The sequence below is a fragment of the Callithrix jacchus genome, chromosome X (assembly GCF_049354715.1).
Source record: "Callithrix jacchus isolate 240 chromosome X, calJac240_pri, whole genome shotgun sequence".
Taxonomy (NCBI): domain Eukaryota; kingdom Metazoa; phylum Chordata; class Mammalia; order Primates; family Cebidae; genus Callithrix; species Callithrix jacchus.
Window position 1 is genome coordinate 105,884,843 of NC_133524.1, and position 18,305 is coordinate 105,903,147.

At 37.7% G+C, this 18,305-nt stretch overlaps 1 protein-coding gene across 1 annotated transcript in view; it reads right to left on the reverse strand.

The window, feature by feature from the left end:
- GUCY2F (guanylate cyclase 2F, retinal) overlaps positions 1 to 18,305 on the reverse strand; it is a 110,904-nt gene that overhangs the window by 72,555 nt on the left and 20,044 nt on the right. Inside the window, exons 4-6 of the mRNA XM_054251012.2 lie at positions 9,231 to 9,585; positions 7,773 to 7,857; positions 3,864 to 3,960 (exon numbers count right to left, since the gene is read on the reverse strand). Coding sequence (XP_054106987.1) covers positions 3,864 to 3,960; positions 7,773 to 7,857; positions 9,231 to 9,585 — 537 coding nt within the window. The remainder of the gene's footprint in view (positions 1 to 3,863; positions 3,961 to 7,772; positions 7,858 to 9,230; positions 9,586 to 18,305) is intronic.

Consider the following 18,305-nt stretch of genomic DNA (forward strand, 5'->3'; position numbering starts at 1 on the left):
CAGTAGACTTATTTCACATGAAGACATATAAATCAACAGGTTCCTCATATTCTCCATACCAGCAAATGTGCCTTTCTTAGAATTATAGCAATCCAGAGCTAGTAGTTACATTTTGGTATTTTCTAGGACTGCCCCCATCCTCAACTCCAACATCCTTATTTTATAATTAGGAAACAAAGACCTACAGAGGTACACAAGGACTGGAACAAGAATCTTGGTATTGTATTTTCTGGTCCTGTTGTCTTTCTACAACTACATTATGCTTTATTTTACTTTGCTTGCCAATAAAAATTAATCTTAAGTACTTCCCAACACTCTACCCCTTAAAAGTCTTTGATCAACTAAAGATTACAGTTGAGTTAGCCCAGAGTTAAGCTCCTTCTATGAAGATTATCACAATCAAAGTTCCAAGACAGTGGTAAACTCCACCCAGTCCCCAATGTGCTGAAATCTCAACAGCTCAAAATTCAGACAAGACATAAAACTTGACTCTTCACATAACCTTTGCATCAACCTGAACTCTCCCCAACAGAGCAAGGTCAGGGAGGAATCTACTTCCCTTTCATTCTTTATTTTCGTATCTCAGCAGAAGCACCTAGATTTGTATATTGAGATACAGACCTCTCCATGAAGGGCAAAGGAGAAACAAGAGAATGGCCAAAATCTACATACATTTAGACTTCAGCTTCATTTTCTTCCAAAAACTTCCTTTCCTAACCTGACTTCTCCTGACCTGCCAATTTTTCTAGACTGAATTAATTTTGTATTCACTAAGTTTACACTTTCAGACATTCCATTTGGATGGAATTCCTGGCTTGGCTTCTTGACTGATTAGGCACAGCCAGCTGCAAGTTTGTGACTACACAGCAATTAAGGAAAATGTATGCTTCCCCTGTCTTTTCCCATCAGAATCTCTGATACAAGCCAAATGCCGAAAGGGATCTGGAGGCCAAGAGCTATGTTCTTCTAGGGGTAATGCCATCCTTTTCCAACTGGGACAAAATAGTAAAAATAAAATAAAACAAAATAATTCATTAGTTTAATTTTTTTTCATTTGCAAAAGAACATTCCCTACTATAAGGCTACCATTCCCTTCTAACAGTATACCAATACCTTAGTAACAGTAATAGCCCTGTTACTATTCATTTTTCTCACTCATATGGTAAAAAGTGATTATTTTTTATTTTGTGTCCAAATTTATGCACAAGTGAAAAAAATCTATCATGATGAACAAGATTTTAAAACCCTAGGTACTTTGTTTACCTAAAGGTAGCACTACTCAGCTATTAATGGTAATTTTGTGAGGGCTGGTATGCTTTAGTCACCCAAATATGGTTTATGTCTCAGTACAAATGAGAGGAGGCATAGGTGGAGGTCTTATAGACTACACTTGACCATTGCAAAACCTATACAAATAAAAGGCTCATTCAGTTCACAATTGATCTATGTAAGTTATTTTGATATGTTAGAGCTAAAACATCTAGGCAACTGATATGAACTCTCATTTTGGCATGGATACCACCAAAGAAGTAGGGATTTTACAAATAGGTTAATTTCTTTTGACTGAAACTTTAGTATATCTTGCTACATTTAGACAATAACTTCTAGTTATCTACTTTTACTACTGAACATCCATTTTTGGATAAAACATCTTGTCACAAAAGTGAATACTTTTTTTATTAGTATTGGGTTATGTATTAGGATTGCTTCAGAGTTTGTACTTCAACATCTATGTTTTCTAATTCAGGCAGGAAATTTTATACAAGACATATTGAGTATGACAAATCCAGACAAATTCAACTAACATGAGTCCTAGGGTCCTTTGGTGGCTCCAAAACTGGAAACTAATATCAATAAGATTTTATGCCACAAGGGTGGAGTGTAGCCTTCATCCACAGTGACAGTTTTGGCTTTCAGTAATAAATTTCAAGGAAGACAATATCAACCTTACAAAAAGATCTGATGATTTAAATAAATAAGAATATGGGTTATAATTGAGAATTAAATCAAACAACTAAACAATTAATTTGACTAGAACTGCTCAGGGTAGTACTATGTAAATCCATTCTCACCCAACTAACTAATTAAATATACCTTTCAATTTCACATTCAGGCAAACAACCATTTTGGTCACTGAGATAACAATTAATTCTCCAACCTGGTACCATTTTGTACGTCTCCTCTCATTTTTACTGTGACATAACTGATTCTCAAAGCTTGTTCATATCAGTTGCCTAGACGTTTTAGCTCTAACATATTAAAATAATATACATAGCTCAGTTTTGGACTGAATGAGCCTTTTATTTGTATAGGTTTTGCAATGGTCAAGTGTAGTCTATAAGACCTCCACCTATGCCTCCTCTCATTTGTACTGAGACATAAACCATATTTGGGTGCTAAAGCATATCAGCCCTCACAAAATTACCATAAATAGCTGAGTAGTGCTACCTTCAGGTTAACAAAGTACCTAGGACTTTAAAATCTTGCATACCAAGAGTAAATGACACATGAAAACAATATAACATGTTTGTATACTCTTCCTACATCCACTAGCGTAATATAAATTACAGACTAGTGTCTTTACTGTGGTGACATATACTGGCACAAGAAAACACACTAGCTAGCTTTGATAGTACCCTTCCCCACATATTCTCTTCTCCAAGCTTCTGTTTATGCTGTTTCCTCTGCCTAGGACACCTATGGGGATAGACAGGTAATATAAAGAGGTGAAATATGTTGAGTATAAGACAATATAGAGTGGTGGGAATTGTATCAAACTGCAAAGAGTATGCCTTTTCCACAAAATGTAACTACTACTGAGTTATAGCCAATAGTCATGATGAGATCCAAGGTTGACAGATATTCCAACTTTTAAAGAAAACTCAGAAATCCAAATTTTTATATGTAATCTTACAATTTCAAACTTCTGGCCAATTTTTTTTAATAACTGTGAGGGTGAAACAAAAGTGGTTACCAGTTTGTGATCTGTGACTTAAACCCTATCCTTCCTTCATTAAGACTCAGCTTTTGTGCTGAGTTTCTGAAAAGCCTCCCTCCACTTAACTGCCTCCTCTGAAGTCCTACCACATTTCTAGTTTCTTTGTACATCAAGGTATTGATTGTCTCTCGTATGTGGTATGATTTGTATCTCTAACTTAACTGTAATCCTCTTGAAATCTGGGACTACATGTCATCTTTCACAAAGCCTGGCCCCAGGGGTAGGACATAGTGACAGGCCTTTAATGAAGATCACCAATTCTATTATAGTCACAACCAGAGAAGATCTTTTGGTGAAATCCAACTCTCTTTCACTCATTGATTAATTCACCAAACTTTTATAAGCACCTACTGTATTATAAGCATTATGTCAGGCTAACATTTAGAAAAATATGTTGCTTCCCTTGAAGAACTAACCATCAAATGTTGACTCCAAATACACAAAGAACTACAAAAATCAAAAGCTAAACTACAGCTCAAAGTGCACTGCATTTACTTCCACAACACTGTTCTGAGGCTGTACTATTTAATAAAAATGTAACATGAGCCACATATGTCATTTTAAGTTTTCTAGTTGTCACAATTAATAAACAGAAACAGGTAAAATTAACTTTAATAATACACTTTAACCCGATATATCTAAAATGTTTAATTTTGACATTTAATTAATATTTTTAATTCTTCAAAATTTTTTTAAATTAATAAGATATTTTACATGTTTTTATACTGTCTTCTAAATGCACTGAGTATTTTACTCTTACAGCACATCATAATTCAGACTAGCCACATGTCAAGTGCTCAATAGTTACCTGTGGCTTGTGGCTACCATACTGAACAGGGCAGCAAAAGAAGGTGATACTCCTTACCTTACTGCCAAAGTGGGGATTGATAAACATTACATCCTCCAACGTCAGTAGAATTCTGTTGGGTCCTTTGATCAACTGGATTTTATTTATACGACGCCTAAAACAAACATGAAATCAGAGGGTCACAAGGGACTGAATGTTTTGGCAAAGCCAGGGTTAATTTGCCCTAAGATAGTACTTAAAGAATATTGAAGTAATTGGGAGTATAATCACACATGGATCTTTACCATAGTACCCACAGGAAACGAAGAAAGCAACCCTGGCCCTCACAACTTGCAACTGCAAAGACCAAAAGAAAAAAATTTAAATGCTCTTAAGAGGCATCAAAGAGAGCTGTGAAGGCACTGCATCGAATGGTATCTCAAACTAATAAAATGGTGATCCCACATCAAGGGCACATTCAAAACAACATCTCTGAATATATTTAAGGAGCTCAACACCCTTTCTTATATGCCATAGTATTTATCCTAATAGTATCAGGGCCAAGAATTATTAATATCCATTTTATAGACAAAAACACATTAGAGAAACAAAACAGAATTGACCAAATTGGCATGAGATCCCCTAGCTTGAGGCGGAGCTGGGACTTGAATCCTTGCTCCTTGGCTGTGGGCCCAGATTTCGGCCCGTAAGACCCCTTGTCTTGTAAAGTTGCATCTATGTGTTGCCAAAGCAACAGTTTGAAAAGTGGAAAAATTCAATCAGTTGGTTGCTTTGTCTACATGATTCCAAACAAGTAGGCTGACTGAGTTTTCTTCCTTTACTGAATTGCTCTCTTGTCTGAGCATTACAGACACAGTTTAAAACTGATTCTCTCTAAACATGCCCATTAATTTGCAGTGAATGTAATTATTTTCTGCAAATCAATTACTAGACACATGATGTCTACTCACACAGTCGGGTAGGTCTGACTGGGCAACTTGAAGACCTGGAGGGAACCTTGATTAGTCGGTATGCTTGTTTTGTTGTTTTGTCTTGGGGGCTCTGACAGCTACAGTTTGGCTTCGCTTTTTCCATAACCCCATAATGGTTACTATGTGGAATGTATTAAAGCCAAGAGCCATGGTGGAGAAAACAACCACTGAATCAAAATGCTTTGTCAAGCTGCTCTAAGGAGAAGTTTACGATGTCACTGTAACTTTAAGTATCAGCAACTTAGTTTTTCTCAGTGATTCCACTGGTTTGTAAATAAACAATTAATGTGTTTCTAATTGTCTGCCAACAAATATGTCTCTTATCACTGTGGGAGCTGCTGCCCTGCAGTGAAAATTAAAAGAGCCCTGTAGTGGATTCTTGGGTAGAGCACATGAATCTTTTGGCAAAGTAAAGCATCACTCCCTAACTTACCTGTTTCATATGTCTGGTGAATTGTCTTAAAACAGGCACACCTGTAAAAATAATCCTGCTACAGAGTACACTCTAGTAGAAAGCAAACTGGACTCCAAATCCAGAGACCTGGGGTGCAGTGCAGATTCTGTCATTTATTAGCCAGGTCGAAGTGACCTTGGATAAATAATTTAGCCTCTTGATGGCTCAGTGTTCTCATCTATCTAGCAGAATAATAGCCCTTGCATTACACACTTTAAGGAGTTGTTTTGAAAATCAAACCTGATAATGTATGTGAAAGTGCTCTGAAAAGCATGAAGCACTGTGAAAGTATGAGGGCTCATTATTATCATTATCATCATTAGTATAACAAAGCATAGGAGAGCTTCATAGAAAGGAGATGCAATCTGGTTCTGGAGGAGTAAGAAGAAAGGAGGAGTTCAAAGAATCCTTTGTTTTGGGGTGGTTGCGTTCTTTGCATCTTTCTTTCTGACAAAAAACTTTAACAATCAAAACATACAAAAAAGAAAGGAATAGAGAGTTACTCTCCTGCAAGTAATCACCATCTATTACAGAATCTCATCAGCCGCTCAGCTCTTCTGATTGCAGCCTTGGTGGGCAAAGAGAGGGAGAAAGGCAGCAAAGAGGGGGCATCTTTTGTGCTTTGTTAGCTCAAGAACCAAGGACCAAGTAAGTCTGGGAAATGATGTACCTCTTTCCCATCTCAGTTTTCTGTGACCACTTGAAGTATGAATTGTCTCAAACTCATTTTCCTCTCCAATTATTTTCCTCTCTAATCATGTCCCTCTCCAATCCTTTTCCTCTCCAATCTTTACCCTTCATCCCGCAAGCTTCAAACAAACCCCTCCCCGCTGTGCTTTTTTCCTTTTTTCCTTCCTTTTCCAAGAATTGCAGACTAGGCTCACTTGAAGCCCAAAGAATCAGTCCATATAGTGGGAAAGAACAGTGAGAACTGTCATTTGGGGGGTTGACAAGTAACATAAACAAATGAATGACTCCATTTTCCACATTGCCATGGGATGTTTTGGCATTAGGTAGTCTGTTACTCCTCACATCTCTCTAGGGAGGAAAGCTTTTTGATTGGATAGATTTTATTTTTGCTAAGAATCTAATGATGTTAATGAAATACTTTATTGTTTGGCAGCAGCAAAGTTAAAGGTATTAAATTTTTGTTCTTATCAGGAATATGTCACGGTTACAGAAATTAAAAGAAAAACTTCCTTTCAACTAGTGTCTTTATCAAGTGTGTTTTAACAATTCATAGGCTATCTACTATTCTGTGTGGCTTTATCAAATTTCTAATACTGGGGAAATTGGATAATAGAAGTTTTTCACAGCTATGCCAACATTTTAAACACTAACACCTGTTACGGTTTCAATCCAGTATTTCACAGACTTATTAAAATATTAGAGCTGGAAGGACTCTTAAACATCATCTAATCCAATTTCTTCATTGTGAAAATGAGAAAATTCTGGCCAAGAAAAGTTAGGTGGTTTGCCCATGATCACACAGCAATTTAATACACTATATTATTTCTTTCTTAGAACTCACCAAAATAGCCTCACTCCATTCCCTACCAATCCATGCCATACTGTTGTCAGGACCAGCCTTACTAAGAGGTGACAAAGATGTGGTTCACAGGGTGGCAATGGGAAGTGGGATAATTATAATATATTTCATTTTTCACTTTCCTCCAATTGTTCTAGTGTGGAAAGGGTCCAAATGTTAAAATGCAAGGTTCATAAGAAAAAGGTGTCATGTTAAGCCATCTTCAGCCACTTATCCCTGATTGTGAAATAACTCATTAGATTATTTAGTCATGTACTAAGGGATCTGAGGGAGGAAGACAAAACTTGATAATAATAAACATGTTGATGATTAGACAAGATAACTTTTGTCCAAGCAAGCAAGATGGTAGAAATCTGGAATGTGATACCCTGGACAAAAGGCTTGAGTATCAAAGGGAACATCCTGGGCTTCCAACAATCAGCAGGAGAGTTCCTTGTGCCTGGAAAGGGGTTCAGATTTTATCATTTATTGAGTGCCTCCTATGAGCCACATACGGGTCTAGGTGCATTACTTACTTTAGTTTACTTAATCCCCATTACAATCCTATAAATTCATATCATTATTCCTAGAGCTTGGATTCTAGCAAAGTCTGCCTAATTCTTGGAATTCATTAAAATATCTCAACTCCATTCCCTATCCTCACACATCATTTGGGCAAGGGGATGGTTATAGGGGACTCTGCTAGCGGGAAAGAGAACAAAGATAGGGAGTAGACTGGCCCTGAAGTACTAGTTCTCTTATTTCACCATTGTGTTCAGGGCCAGATTTATTCACCGGCAACATTAGCAGCACAGCTGAGGAAGTTATTCTTGGCATCATGAAAACACTTCACTTTAAATGGGGCCTGTAGGAATGGTAAACTACTATGGAAAAAAGAAAATCAGTGGGTCATGTAATGAGGCAATTGTACTGAAACGACTTCCTGGAAATCAATATTAACAAGGCTATTATGGGTTTGTATTTTTTATATACAAAAAGAACAAAAAATGTACCTTATAAAGTAAGCAAATCCATTAATAGACAGCAGGGCTATAAGCAAAGTAAGGCAGACCATCATGGCAAAGGCAGGGTCGATGCCTGCAGAGAGCGAGAGGAAGAGGAAGAATGGCATTATCAGAGAGAGGCAGTAAATAAAGGGCACCGCAGAGTGACTCCTCATGCTTTCTGGTGACTCTAAAATCAAGCCACATCTACCTAACCTAATTCCATTTTTTCTCAGCACAGTCTGTCTTATTGACTTTATGGACACAGAAAGCAATTTCACTGTTCTGAAACAAAACCACTCACCACGGTGACAATAACAAATCACATGAATTAAGGCTGACCAGAGTGTTTCTTTGGAGGAAAACGTCCACGAATGGAAAATTTTGAGTACCTTAATTTAAGTTGGACAGCAATAGAGTTCTTAAGAATAAATACGTTATCTCACCTGTGAAGGGTAAGTACTACATTGCCTTCATAAAATAAAAGGCCTTTTTAATTCACCTGAGTCCATAGACCTTGTAAGTTGTAGATGAAAAACATAGTACTTCTCCTTCAAGGTGGGGGTAAATCTGGTTTTGATAATTAGTGTTTTCATCAGAATGTAAATTAGCTTCGATAAAATATAAATATTTGGATAGATTAATAAGATTTTTGAGAGAAATACTATGTGAGTGAAGAGGTAGTTGGGCATATCATGCTAAAGCAAAATAAAAATCAAAGCCCCTTTCAAATAGATTCATTTGGTTTTAAAAGAGTTTGGTATACAATTGCATAATAATAATATGGGTCCTTCCAAAGTTCCCCTCTGGCTCTCAGAGATTTGACAAAGTTTCCCCTCTTCCACAGGATAGAGGAGTTCCATCAGGCAATCAAACTCTAAGTATTTACTGGATGCCTACCGTGTTGGGCAGCATAAGAATTATTAGCTATGGTCCCTACCCTTAAGGAGCAATATATTTGGGAGTGGGGGTGGAGACACAATCAGTGCACAAGAAACAATTGAAAAGCAATTTTGTGCTAAGCTGTGTTTTGTTTCAATGGGAGTTTAGAGAGGAGAGAGCATAGGTATGGTATTTCTGTGGTGGGACCTGATTGGCAGGAATAGGAAACATGAAGGGATGGATAGGTGACCTTGAAAGCAGGAGAAACAATCGTAGGTCATAGCCTACAAAAGAGCAAGAAGAAGGCAAATGTCTTCCTCTTTTTAAAGTAACCTCTTTGGGAAAGAGTGAGATTCGTTTTAAAGAGAGTAGTGGGGAGGCTTTTAAATTGTGGATAATTCAAGGCTAAAAAGTACCTCTCATTGTTCTTATTTTAAATTAAATAGAGTGCCAGAAATGTGTATGTCACCCTAATGCAAATGACTGATTTTATGAGTGTTTCAATATTAAAATATGCCTTCTCCTAAAGAGGTTCCCTTGTAACCCAAGCTGAGCCACATTGACTAGTGATTTTCCATTCCTTACCTCCATGGCAGATCTTCCCTTCTGCAAACCAGCATTTTGCATCTGCTCTAGGGGGCCTGCCACCAGGGAAGTGAATAGGGGTCCCTCCGAAACGTAGCAGCTCCGTTTCCATGTCCACTGTGTAGGTGCTATGGAGTTCCCATTCTTTCCAGTTGGTGTCCAGGATTACATATTCTGAAATTCCATTTCCATTTGAATCTGTCCTTATCAACTGGTTGAATCCATAGAACTGCATGTTTCTGGAATGCTGAACCAGGCTGGCAGCACCAGCCTGTCCATTTTCTTTCATAGCATTATTCATGGCTTTTGCGATAAAGTAAATTGAATTGTAGATGGTTCCAAACAACGGTGAAACCTATTTTTAAAAATTACAATTATCTTGAGCCCTGGTCGCCCTAGAGCGATCTCAGAGTATATTCCAAGCCTGTGTTCATTACTATGGGCTGCGCGTTTGAGTGGAGTAGAGCTATGAAGACCCAGAGGAAAAAATTGTTTCTAAGGACTTGCTTGGTTTCTCCCCTGAATTTTTCTGTTTTTCTCCCCCAGGCTGTCACATCTTTAAATATATCAAATATGACAAGTTTATGAGCAAACCAAGTCATACACAATATATTTTTATGCTCCTAAACTAAGAAAATGATTTAGAATTATAAAGGGCATTTAAGAAAACAAGTATAGAATAAACAAAGGGAGTTCAAAGGAAATATACCAGGTTAATTACTGGTGCACTGTGCGTGGGAAAATCATTTTGCTGGCACTACTAGAGTGGTAGGTGTGTGGAGAGACTGTAAATTATGTTTCTCCACAGTCCATGTCTGTATCCTGTCTTAGCTCAAAATGGCTATTTTTCTAGACACATGCTCCCCAGAGAAAGCAAACATTAGAATTCACTTTTAAACACATACCCACTCACATGTATGCACACACAGACATCCACCGTGACACATACACACCCAACTATCTAGTGCCAAAAGTTTCTAGAGTATAGAGAATGTGAGTTTTAATCAGAAAACCTATTGGTGTACAAAGTGCCAAAGCTCCAGCAAGAAGCCACTGTAAAACAGTAAGACTGCTAGGGTGGATAGCATAACTATGCCGGTTAAATAAATATGGTAAAAGCAACAATGTTCTTGTATACTGCAACAGATGTACTTGCTCATTAACCTTGTAGGTTTATTTTTGGAACAAATCTTGTATCTTTTTTCCAAAAAGTAGAGAGGATGAGCAAACAGTTCCTCTCTTCTCTGTACCTCCCCCCACCTGGCCCCTCACACACGCTGCCATGGCTTCATGGTTTTCCATGTCACTTCACTTCTAGGATGGAGTTCAAGAAAGCTATGGTCATGCCATTTTACTGAGCATCAGGGAAAGCTGATACTTGTTACTTTGGTTTCACAAGGTCTAGAAAGCTAAGCTCCTGTAACAACCTTCGTGTGGAAAAAAAAAGCTTAAAATTGAGTGAATCATTTTTTGTTGGAAATAGAAGTCAAGATACAGAGAGGTGTAGCAGCTAGCTGGACACTGCCATGTCTTGTTAATGTAGAATGGGGGTTTTCAACTCTAGCTGCACATTAGAATTACCTGAAGAGTGTCAAAAATAGCAGTGCCAAACCCAACCAAGACCAACAAAAAAAGGTGCATTTAGTTTGAGATCCCAGCAATCAGCATTATTAAAAGCTCCCCAAAGAGTCTAATACTCATGCATGGTTTTAAGATATCAGTAGAGAAGAAGGTATCCTGTCCTGTCATTAGTGCCCAATGCCGGAATGTTTGAGAAAGTCACTTATCGCCTTTCTCTGTGCTTCAGTTTCTTCCTCTGTGAAATGAGAATACAGAATCATAATGTCTAAACCTTAGAAGTCATCTTGTCTATCTAACTTTATAGGTGAGAAAGAGAGATGCAGAGAAGTTACATGACCTATCGAATTCATCGACCTGAGCATAAAATAAGGAGTAAAATCCACATTTCCTGTTTCTCAGTTTAGCATTCTTGATTGAAATATATGTCCTCTGTGGTCCCTTCTGGATCTGAACTCCTGTGGAAATTCCTAACACTTGGTCTATTCCAGGGGCCAAATTTAGCTTGTAGTTACTTTTATAGCCTGTATAAGGGTTCTGCTTCATCTCACTGACCTCTCTCTTCATGTTGAAGTGCCCCACAGCTGAGTCCTTGGTCCTTTTCTCTGTCCACACTAAGTTCCTTGGTGATCTCTTTTGTTCACATGGCTTTAAGTACTGGATAGATCTATGCCATAACTCTCAGATTTATACTTCCAATTCAGCCCTCTATCCTAAATTCCGTTTCATATAGTCAATGGCCTACTTTTATATCTCTACTTGGATGCTAAAAATTAACATACCCAACGTTGAACTCATGATCTTCACCCCAAATACTTCTGAACCATCTACAATGTCTCAGTCTATGTTAATAGCTACTCTATTCTTCTAGTTGTTCAGGCCAAAAACCTTGCCCCCCATAACAGAGCTAACTACTAGCGGAGCAGAAATCAATACCTCAGTCTCCAGAGAGTTTTATTTCAATGATCTTTCTTCACCACCCTGTCTCAAGATGTACTCTGTAGAAACAGATCATGAGTGGATGACATGTGCTGCCACCAGGTATCCACACTTAGTTACCTAGCACATGCTGAGCTCCCTTAAGAGATTTTCACTATTTCCCCTTCCTGACATTCTCAGATGTTCCATTTGATTGTCTTTGGAATTTCTGCAGGACCCTGAGTGTTTTCTGGGGGCTTTGGTAGGTTATGACAGTAAGTGAAGGATGGAAAGTGGAGTACAAAATCAATACTAGTAAAACAAATAAGTGAAAAAAAAAAATAGGGCAGCAAGCTTCTAAAAGCAGACAGAATACTAGTGTTCTATTTTGAAAGGCACAGAACCTTCTGGGAAAGAAACTGCATCTACCTGCAGCCAAAAGTGAAGATTAAAACTCGAAAACAACAATCCCACCTCTGAGTTCATCCAACACACTGGGTTCTCAGCTGGCCAGGCTGTCCAGGCCTTTGCGCTCTCAGATTGACCCAGTGGAGCTGACTGACAGAAACTCCCCAAGAAGACAGAAACCTGAAGCCTGTTCTTCAGGATTATCTAGCTTAGACAACACATGTACTCACAGCGACAAAAATATGGTAGAGAGGAAAAGAGCATAGCTATAGCAACAGCATTCACTTGCAAAAGAGGGGCTGTCACAATAGCCCACTGTCACTTCCAGGCCTTGGAGTGTGCTGTAATTGGTTTGAGTTCCTGTTTCACCCATTGTGCCCTCAGCAAAGGGAATTGCCTCTTCCCATACGTGAAGGGCACACTCTGTTAGCATCACTCACAAAAAGTCTCTAGTTGCACTTGCCACAAATAATGAGAAAGAGAAAAGGTAAAGGTTGGAACACAGGAAGAAGAGGCATTCTCTACAGGCCTCTATCCCAGCTTCTCACTACTGCTCCAAAAAGGTAAGACAGAATTGGCAGGAACTTCTGTTAGACAGGTGACCTTGTTGACATCACAGTCCAAAATGGTGAGACCACTGATGACTGAGCCTATTGTTTTTGCCTACCATATATACCTGAACCTGAAAGAATGAATTAAGAATGATAATTAAAACATATCATTGATTTTTATTCTATGACTTTAGATAGCTCTACCCTAGGCTTTCAAAGCTTTCATCCAAGAGAATAAGGTCTGGATCAGGAGCAGTAATATCTAAATTTGTTCATTATAATGGTTCGTGCTGTTGTTAAGTTGACTACCATCAGTTCAGATTTACTGTGTCTGAGAAGACACAAAACCGGCTCCCAGATAATTTTGTGCTCATGAGTGTACATTAAAACGTGCCTAGCTTGAAAAAAGCCATCACTTGAAGGACAAAATGGCAACATCAATTTTGAACAAAAAGTCAGGCACCTGCGCAGATCAAGAAACCAAAGGGTAATTGAATTCTTGTTATTAAAGGTAGTACCTCCAATAATGCATGATCTCAGCCCTTGGGCTTAGTCAAGAGATGGATAACAGACCGATGTATTTGATTTGAGGCACACAAACACAATACACTTATTTTGCGCAGAATGGGGTAGAAGAACAATCTTCGCCACTGTGAGCTGCAGACCACCTTTTCTAACTGCCTTGTTTGGTGGGCCCCATTCTAGAATGTTTCCCTCCTAACCACATCTGCTGCAGCTTAGCATCCCCCTGCCAGGTACCTATATTTAGAGCAATGTAAAACAATAGCTCTAAGGAGCATAAGGTCCCCAAGCTTGCTAAGAAATCCAATGGATTTCCTTTGCTTAATCAAATAAGGGTACATTTGGAAAAATATGCAAAATGTGTGTTCCAGCCATATACATTTGTGGCCAATGGAATTTAACTGAAAACAAGCATTGGGAATACAATTAAAAAGGAAGAATCCAGGCATCAAACCCAAATTCAGAAGTCTAATTTGTGCCAAAATATAAATGTACAAAGTTATAATCCTTGACCAATAATCCTGAGACCATATTAGGATGTTCATCACTGGTGTCCCCACCCCTCAAGTCTCTCTATTCTGATTTATTATTCTGTTTTCACAGGTCCTCATAAGGGCCTAGTACCTCCTATATTACAGGAAAACAATAAATCTATTTGAATCAAAGTATTAGTCACTTAGCATTTTTACTTTGCTTGAGTAAACATTGCCATTCGACATTATTAGCACAGTGGAATAAAACAAACAAGCCTAATGTGTGGTTAAATGATCAGGTTCTTGTGGCAGACTTGGATTGAAATCCCAGCTTTGCTACTTGCTGGCTGTATGACCTTGAGCAAGTTACCTTGAGCCTTAGTTTTCTCAACCACAAAATGCAAATATCAATATCTAATTTGTAGGCTTCATCTGAGGATTCCATTGGATCATTTATGTAAACTACCTGGTACAGAGTAAACACTGAATATACAATAGCTGCTATTGTTTGCATTTCAGAAGAGGAGCACAGGGCTCTGGTAACACCATCTTGGAGGTACAGTCTTCAAGTCTCTTATCCTAGTCTTGAACTGCTGACCAAGAAGTACAAGAGTCCCAATTTTAGACCCAATTTCCTTAGCACCTAAAATGGAAAAACTGTTCTCCTTCATTTGGGGAAATATCTCTTTTCTATTTCGATCTCTATTATATCCCCTGCAGAGTGCCTGACCCACAATAATAATAACAATAACAAGTTTAATAATAATAATAATGGATAACATTTGTTAATGGGTTATCAGGTGCCAGACAAATGATTTAGTGTGTTAATTTATTCAATCCTTACAAGAACCCTGTTAGGTAGGTACTATTGTTATTTTCAATGTTTAAAATGAGGAAAAGAAGACATTGAGAGCTCAAGTAAACTTATGGCAATCTGCCTTCAAAGCCCACATTCTTAACCTTCATATTACATGTGAGCTTTATAAACACTTACTAACTTAATTAATAGGTTTTGGTAAGCTCACCAGTAAAATAATATCACATGCACCCTTTTGTGACTTAGTTTTTCTTCATGACTTTTCATAGACTTCCTGATTAAAGATAATGCAATCAAGATTTTTTTTTTACTTCACTCCCGTTCTCCTCTCAAACATCACTCTCAAAGAGAACAAGGAACAGAAACACTAAATCTCCATAGGTAATGGTATTGGGAAACATCTGTAACCCTGTACCATGGAATCTGAAAATGAAAAGTTGCTACAAACATGGCAACTAATTTAGCAAAGTGGAGAACAGTCAAAACTAAGTGTCTGCAGAGGGAATTACTGATGAGCAACAAGTCAATCTGCCCCGTAAGACTCCTGGAAAAACTTAGTAATTACAGCCACCATGTACTGTAGAAGTGAGGGTGAGGCCAAACACTAAAAGAGGGAGAGCTCTTTGAATGTTAAGGAACAGGTAGACATGCCCCAAACCCACCTCTCCCTGGGAGGAACAGACGTCTATAGGAAACAGATTACATTGATTCAGACCAGCTCCAGAGCTGGGACACTAGACAAAAGGGAAGTTGGAAATGAAATGGAGCACAAAAAGCAGTGATGAAGTTAAAGTCTTCGTGCTTAATGGTGAGAATCCCAGTCTCCTTCTCCCAACATTGCTTCTGGAATACTGACAGCTATGATTATGACTCCCAAGAAGATTAGAAGACTCTTCTCTGAAGAAAAAGACTAGCTCAAGAGCCAAGGCCTACAGATATTAACCAAAAGAGACAAACAAAAATAACTGGTTAGCTAATTGCCCTATACTGAAGCCCACTTGTCAACATATCCATAAACCTTCAAATCTGCAGACATCTATGGAAAACTTTCAACATGAAAGTGAAACATGAAAGAAGCAGAATGCTATTAAAATAATCAAACAAGAATGAACTATTGGAAATTAAAAATATAACCAAATCATTCTTAAGAATTAGTAAAACTGGGCCAGACGTGGTGGCTCATGCCTATAATCCCAGCACTTTGAGAGGCCAAGGCAGGAGGATCACCTGAGGTCAAGAATTCGAGACCAACCTGACCAACATGGAGAAACCCCATCTCTACAAAAAAATAGAAAATTAGCCAGGCCTGGTGGCACATGCCTATAATCCCAGCTACTTAGGAGGCTGAGGTAGAAGACTTGCTTGAACCCAAGAGACAGAGGTTGTGGTGAGCCGAGATTGCGCCATTGCACTCTAGCCTGGGAAAGAAGAGTGAAACTTCCTCTCAAAAGAAAAAAAAAATTAGTCAAAGCGTTAGAGCACAAATGAGAAACTCTCCCAGGAAGGAAAACTAAAAACAAAAATATGGACCATGTAAGATAAATAATAAGGAAATTAAACGATCAACCCAGGAAATCTTATATCTTATATATTGTATAGTATTTCCAGAGAGAAGAAGGACAATGTTGTCAAATAAATTATCAGATAAACAATAGAAGAAAATTTCTCAAAGGAATCAGCTTCTAGATTGAAAGGCTCCACCAATACAGCATATTATGTGTCAAAGATTCATGTATCATCATGAAATTTCATAGCATCAGAAATAAAGAGAACATTTTAAAAGTTTCTGAGGGCATAAAGAGGAATGAAAATAGGTTGTATCAAAAGATTAGGAATAAGAATAACATTGGTGTTCTCAACATCAACAGTGGAAATTGGAAGACAATGTGCCATGTCTTCAAAGTACTGAGGGAACATGATTTCTACCCTAGATATATATACTCATTCATAATATCTATCGATAGTGAAGATGAAATAATGACTTTTTGGACATGCAAAATCTCAAAAATTTACCTCCTGTAAAAAGCCACAGGAGGTAATTTGTCCACAAAAATGACAAATTAAACCAAGATAATAGGTCATGAGATTTATAAAACAGTAGACCCTGCACAGAAGAGAAAGAAAGAGACTTTCAAGCATGATGAAAATAGAGAACTAGCATAATACTTATATTTCTGCAGCAGCCTTAGGGAGCAACATGGGAATGAGAAGACAGAGATCCCCAGGAAAAAACAAATGAAACTGATAAGGGATTTAACAGGATTTACTATGTATAAAATTGTTTTGAGGGGATTTTACAGCCATATCAAAAAGTGTGGAAAGACTTAGACATTCAAATTAAGGTACCAAACTAAAAAATAAAATAATAACCCCAGTAAAAATCAAAAGTTACATGTGACAAGAATTATAACCATAGTATATCACGTGGATCAGTAATAAATGATATTTACGTAGGTACTGTGTTAAAAATACTAAATATGGATTTAACTAAAAATTGTGATATAAGCATATTGAAGGTTGAAAAGAGAGTGAGGAACTATAAAAAGGCTAAGAGTACTCCTCAACTATAATAGGAATGTGACAAAAAATGCTCAAAATTGATTAATCAAGAGTCACCAGTAGCAGCATAGCATTTAGAAACACTGAAGTAAATACCAGCGTGAAGAGCTTTAAAAAAAATGAAAGTGGTTGCTTCTGATGAAGGGAAGGAAGGAGGCCTTATGGACTGCTTTGTCATTGATATAAACCTTTTAGCATTTCTTGACTTTTAAAACTATGCGTATGTATCACTTTCACAGCTTTCTGTTCATTTCATTTTTTACCTGTTAGAGAAGCAAGGGTATAAATTAAAAGATGTTTCAAACCACTGCTATAGACAATGTTTCTTATATATAGAAATCTCTGCTGGAAAGCTATTGGGCAAAGGAGAAATATTACCATCTTGTTAATGCATTTGCTTAACCATATATTATCTGTCTCTCTCACTAAAAATTAAGGTCTATAAGGGTGGCAACAAGTGATGTGCTAGTAAATGTCTGACAACAGCTATATCAAAAGGGGAAAAGCTGTTATTTGTAGCATTTGTCCATTTCTGTGGTGTAACTACTACTATCATTCCTGATTTCAAGCTACCAGTTGATGTCACTGAATGCAGAGCTGGGAAAAGATGCACAGAATCAGATTTTCTGGACTGGCTCTAACATACCATTGCTAGAAACCCTGTCTGTCTTGCTTAGTGTTCTACCTAGGGTTCAACACAGGTGCTCAATAAATAGTTGTTGACCTGTTGATTAAACAGGGAAAAAATAATAGAAGCCCAGGGATAAACAAATATCAAACTACATAATTTGATCTGAGAATATACCATTTATAATTTTGAAAGCTGGAAATACTAAGAACCTTTCTGCCAGTAATCAGAAAACTTCAATAGAGTAGGAAGCTAAAGTCAGATTGTAACTTAGATGCCAGGTCATCACCAATCAATAAGGTTATCCTAGTCTCAAAGGAGAAAAAGTGGAAAGAAAGGTAACTGTGAGCCAGGCACTCTGATAGTTACTGTTTACATGTTACTTTGTTCAATTTTCCTGGTAGTTCTAGAAGCTATAGCTCACTAACCCATTTTACACGTGGAGAAACTGAGACTCAATTGTCTGCGTCATTTGCCCAAGGGCACATAACTAGTAAAAGTGAGAGCTGGGATGTAAACCCAAGCTTATCTAACACCTTATCATATGCAGTTTCTGCTATACCGGCTACCTTCTAAAGTACTTTTGAACAAGATAATTTAGGGAAAGTGGGGGTTTTGTTT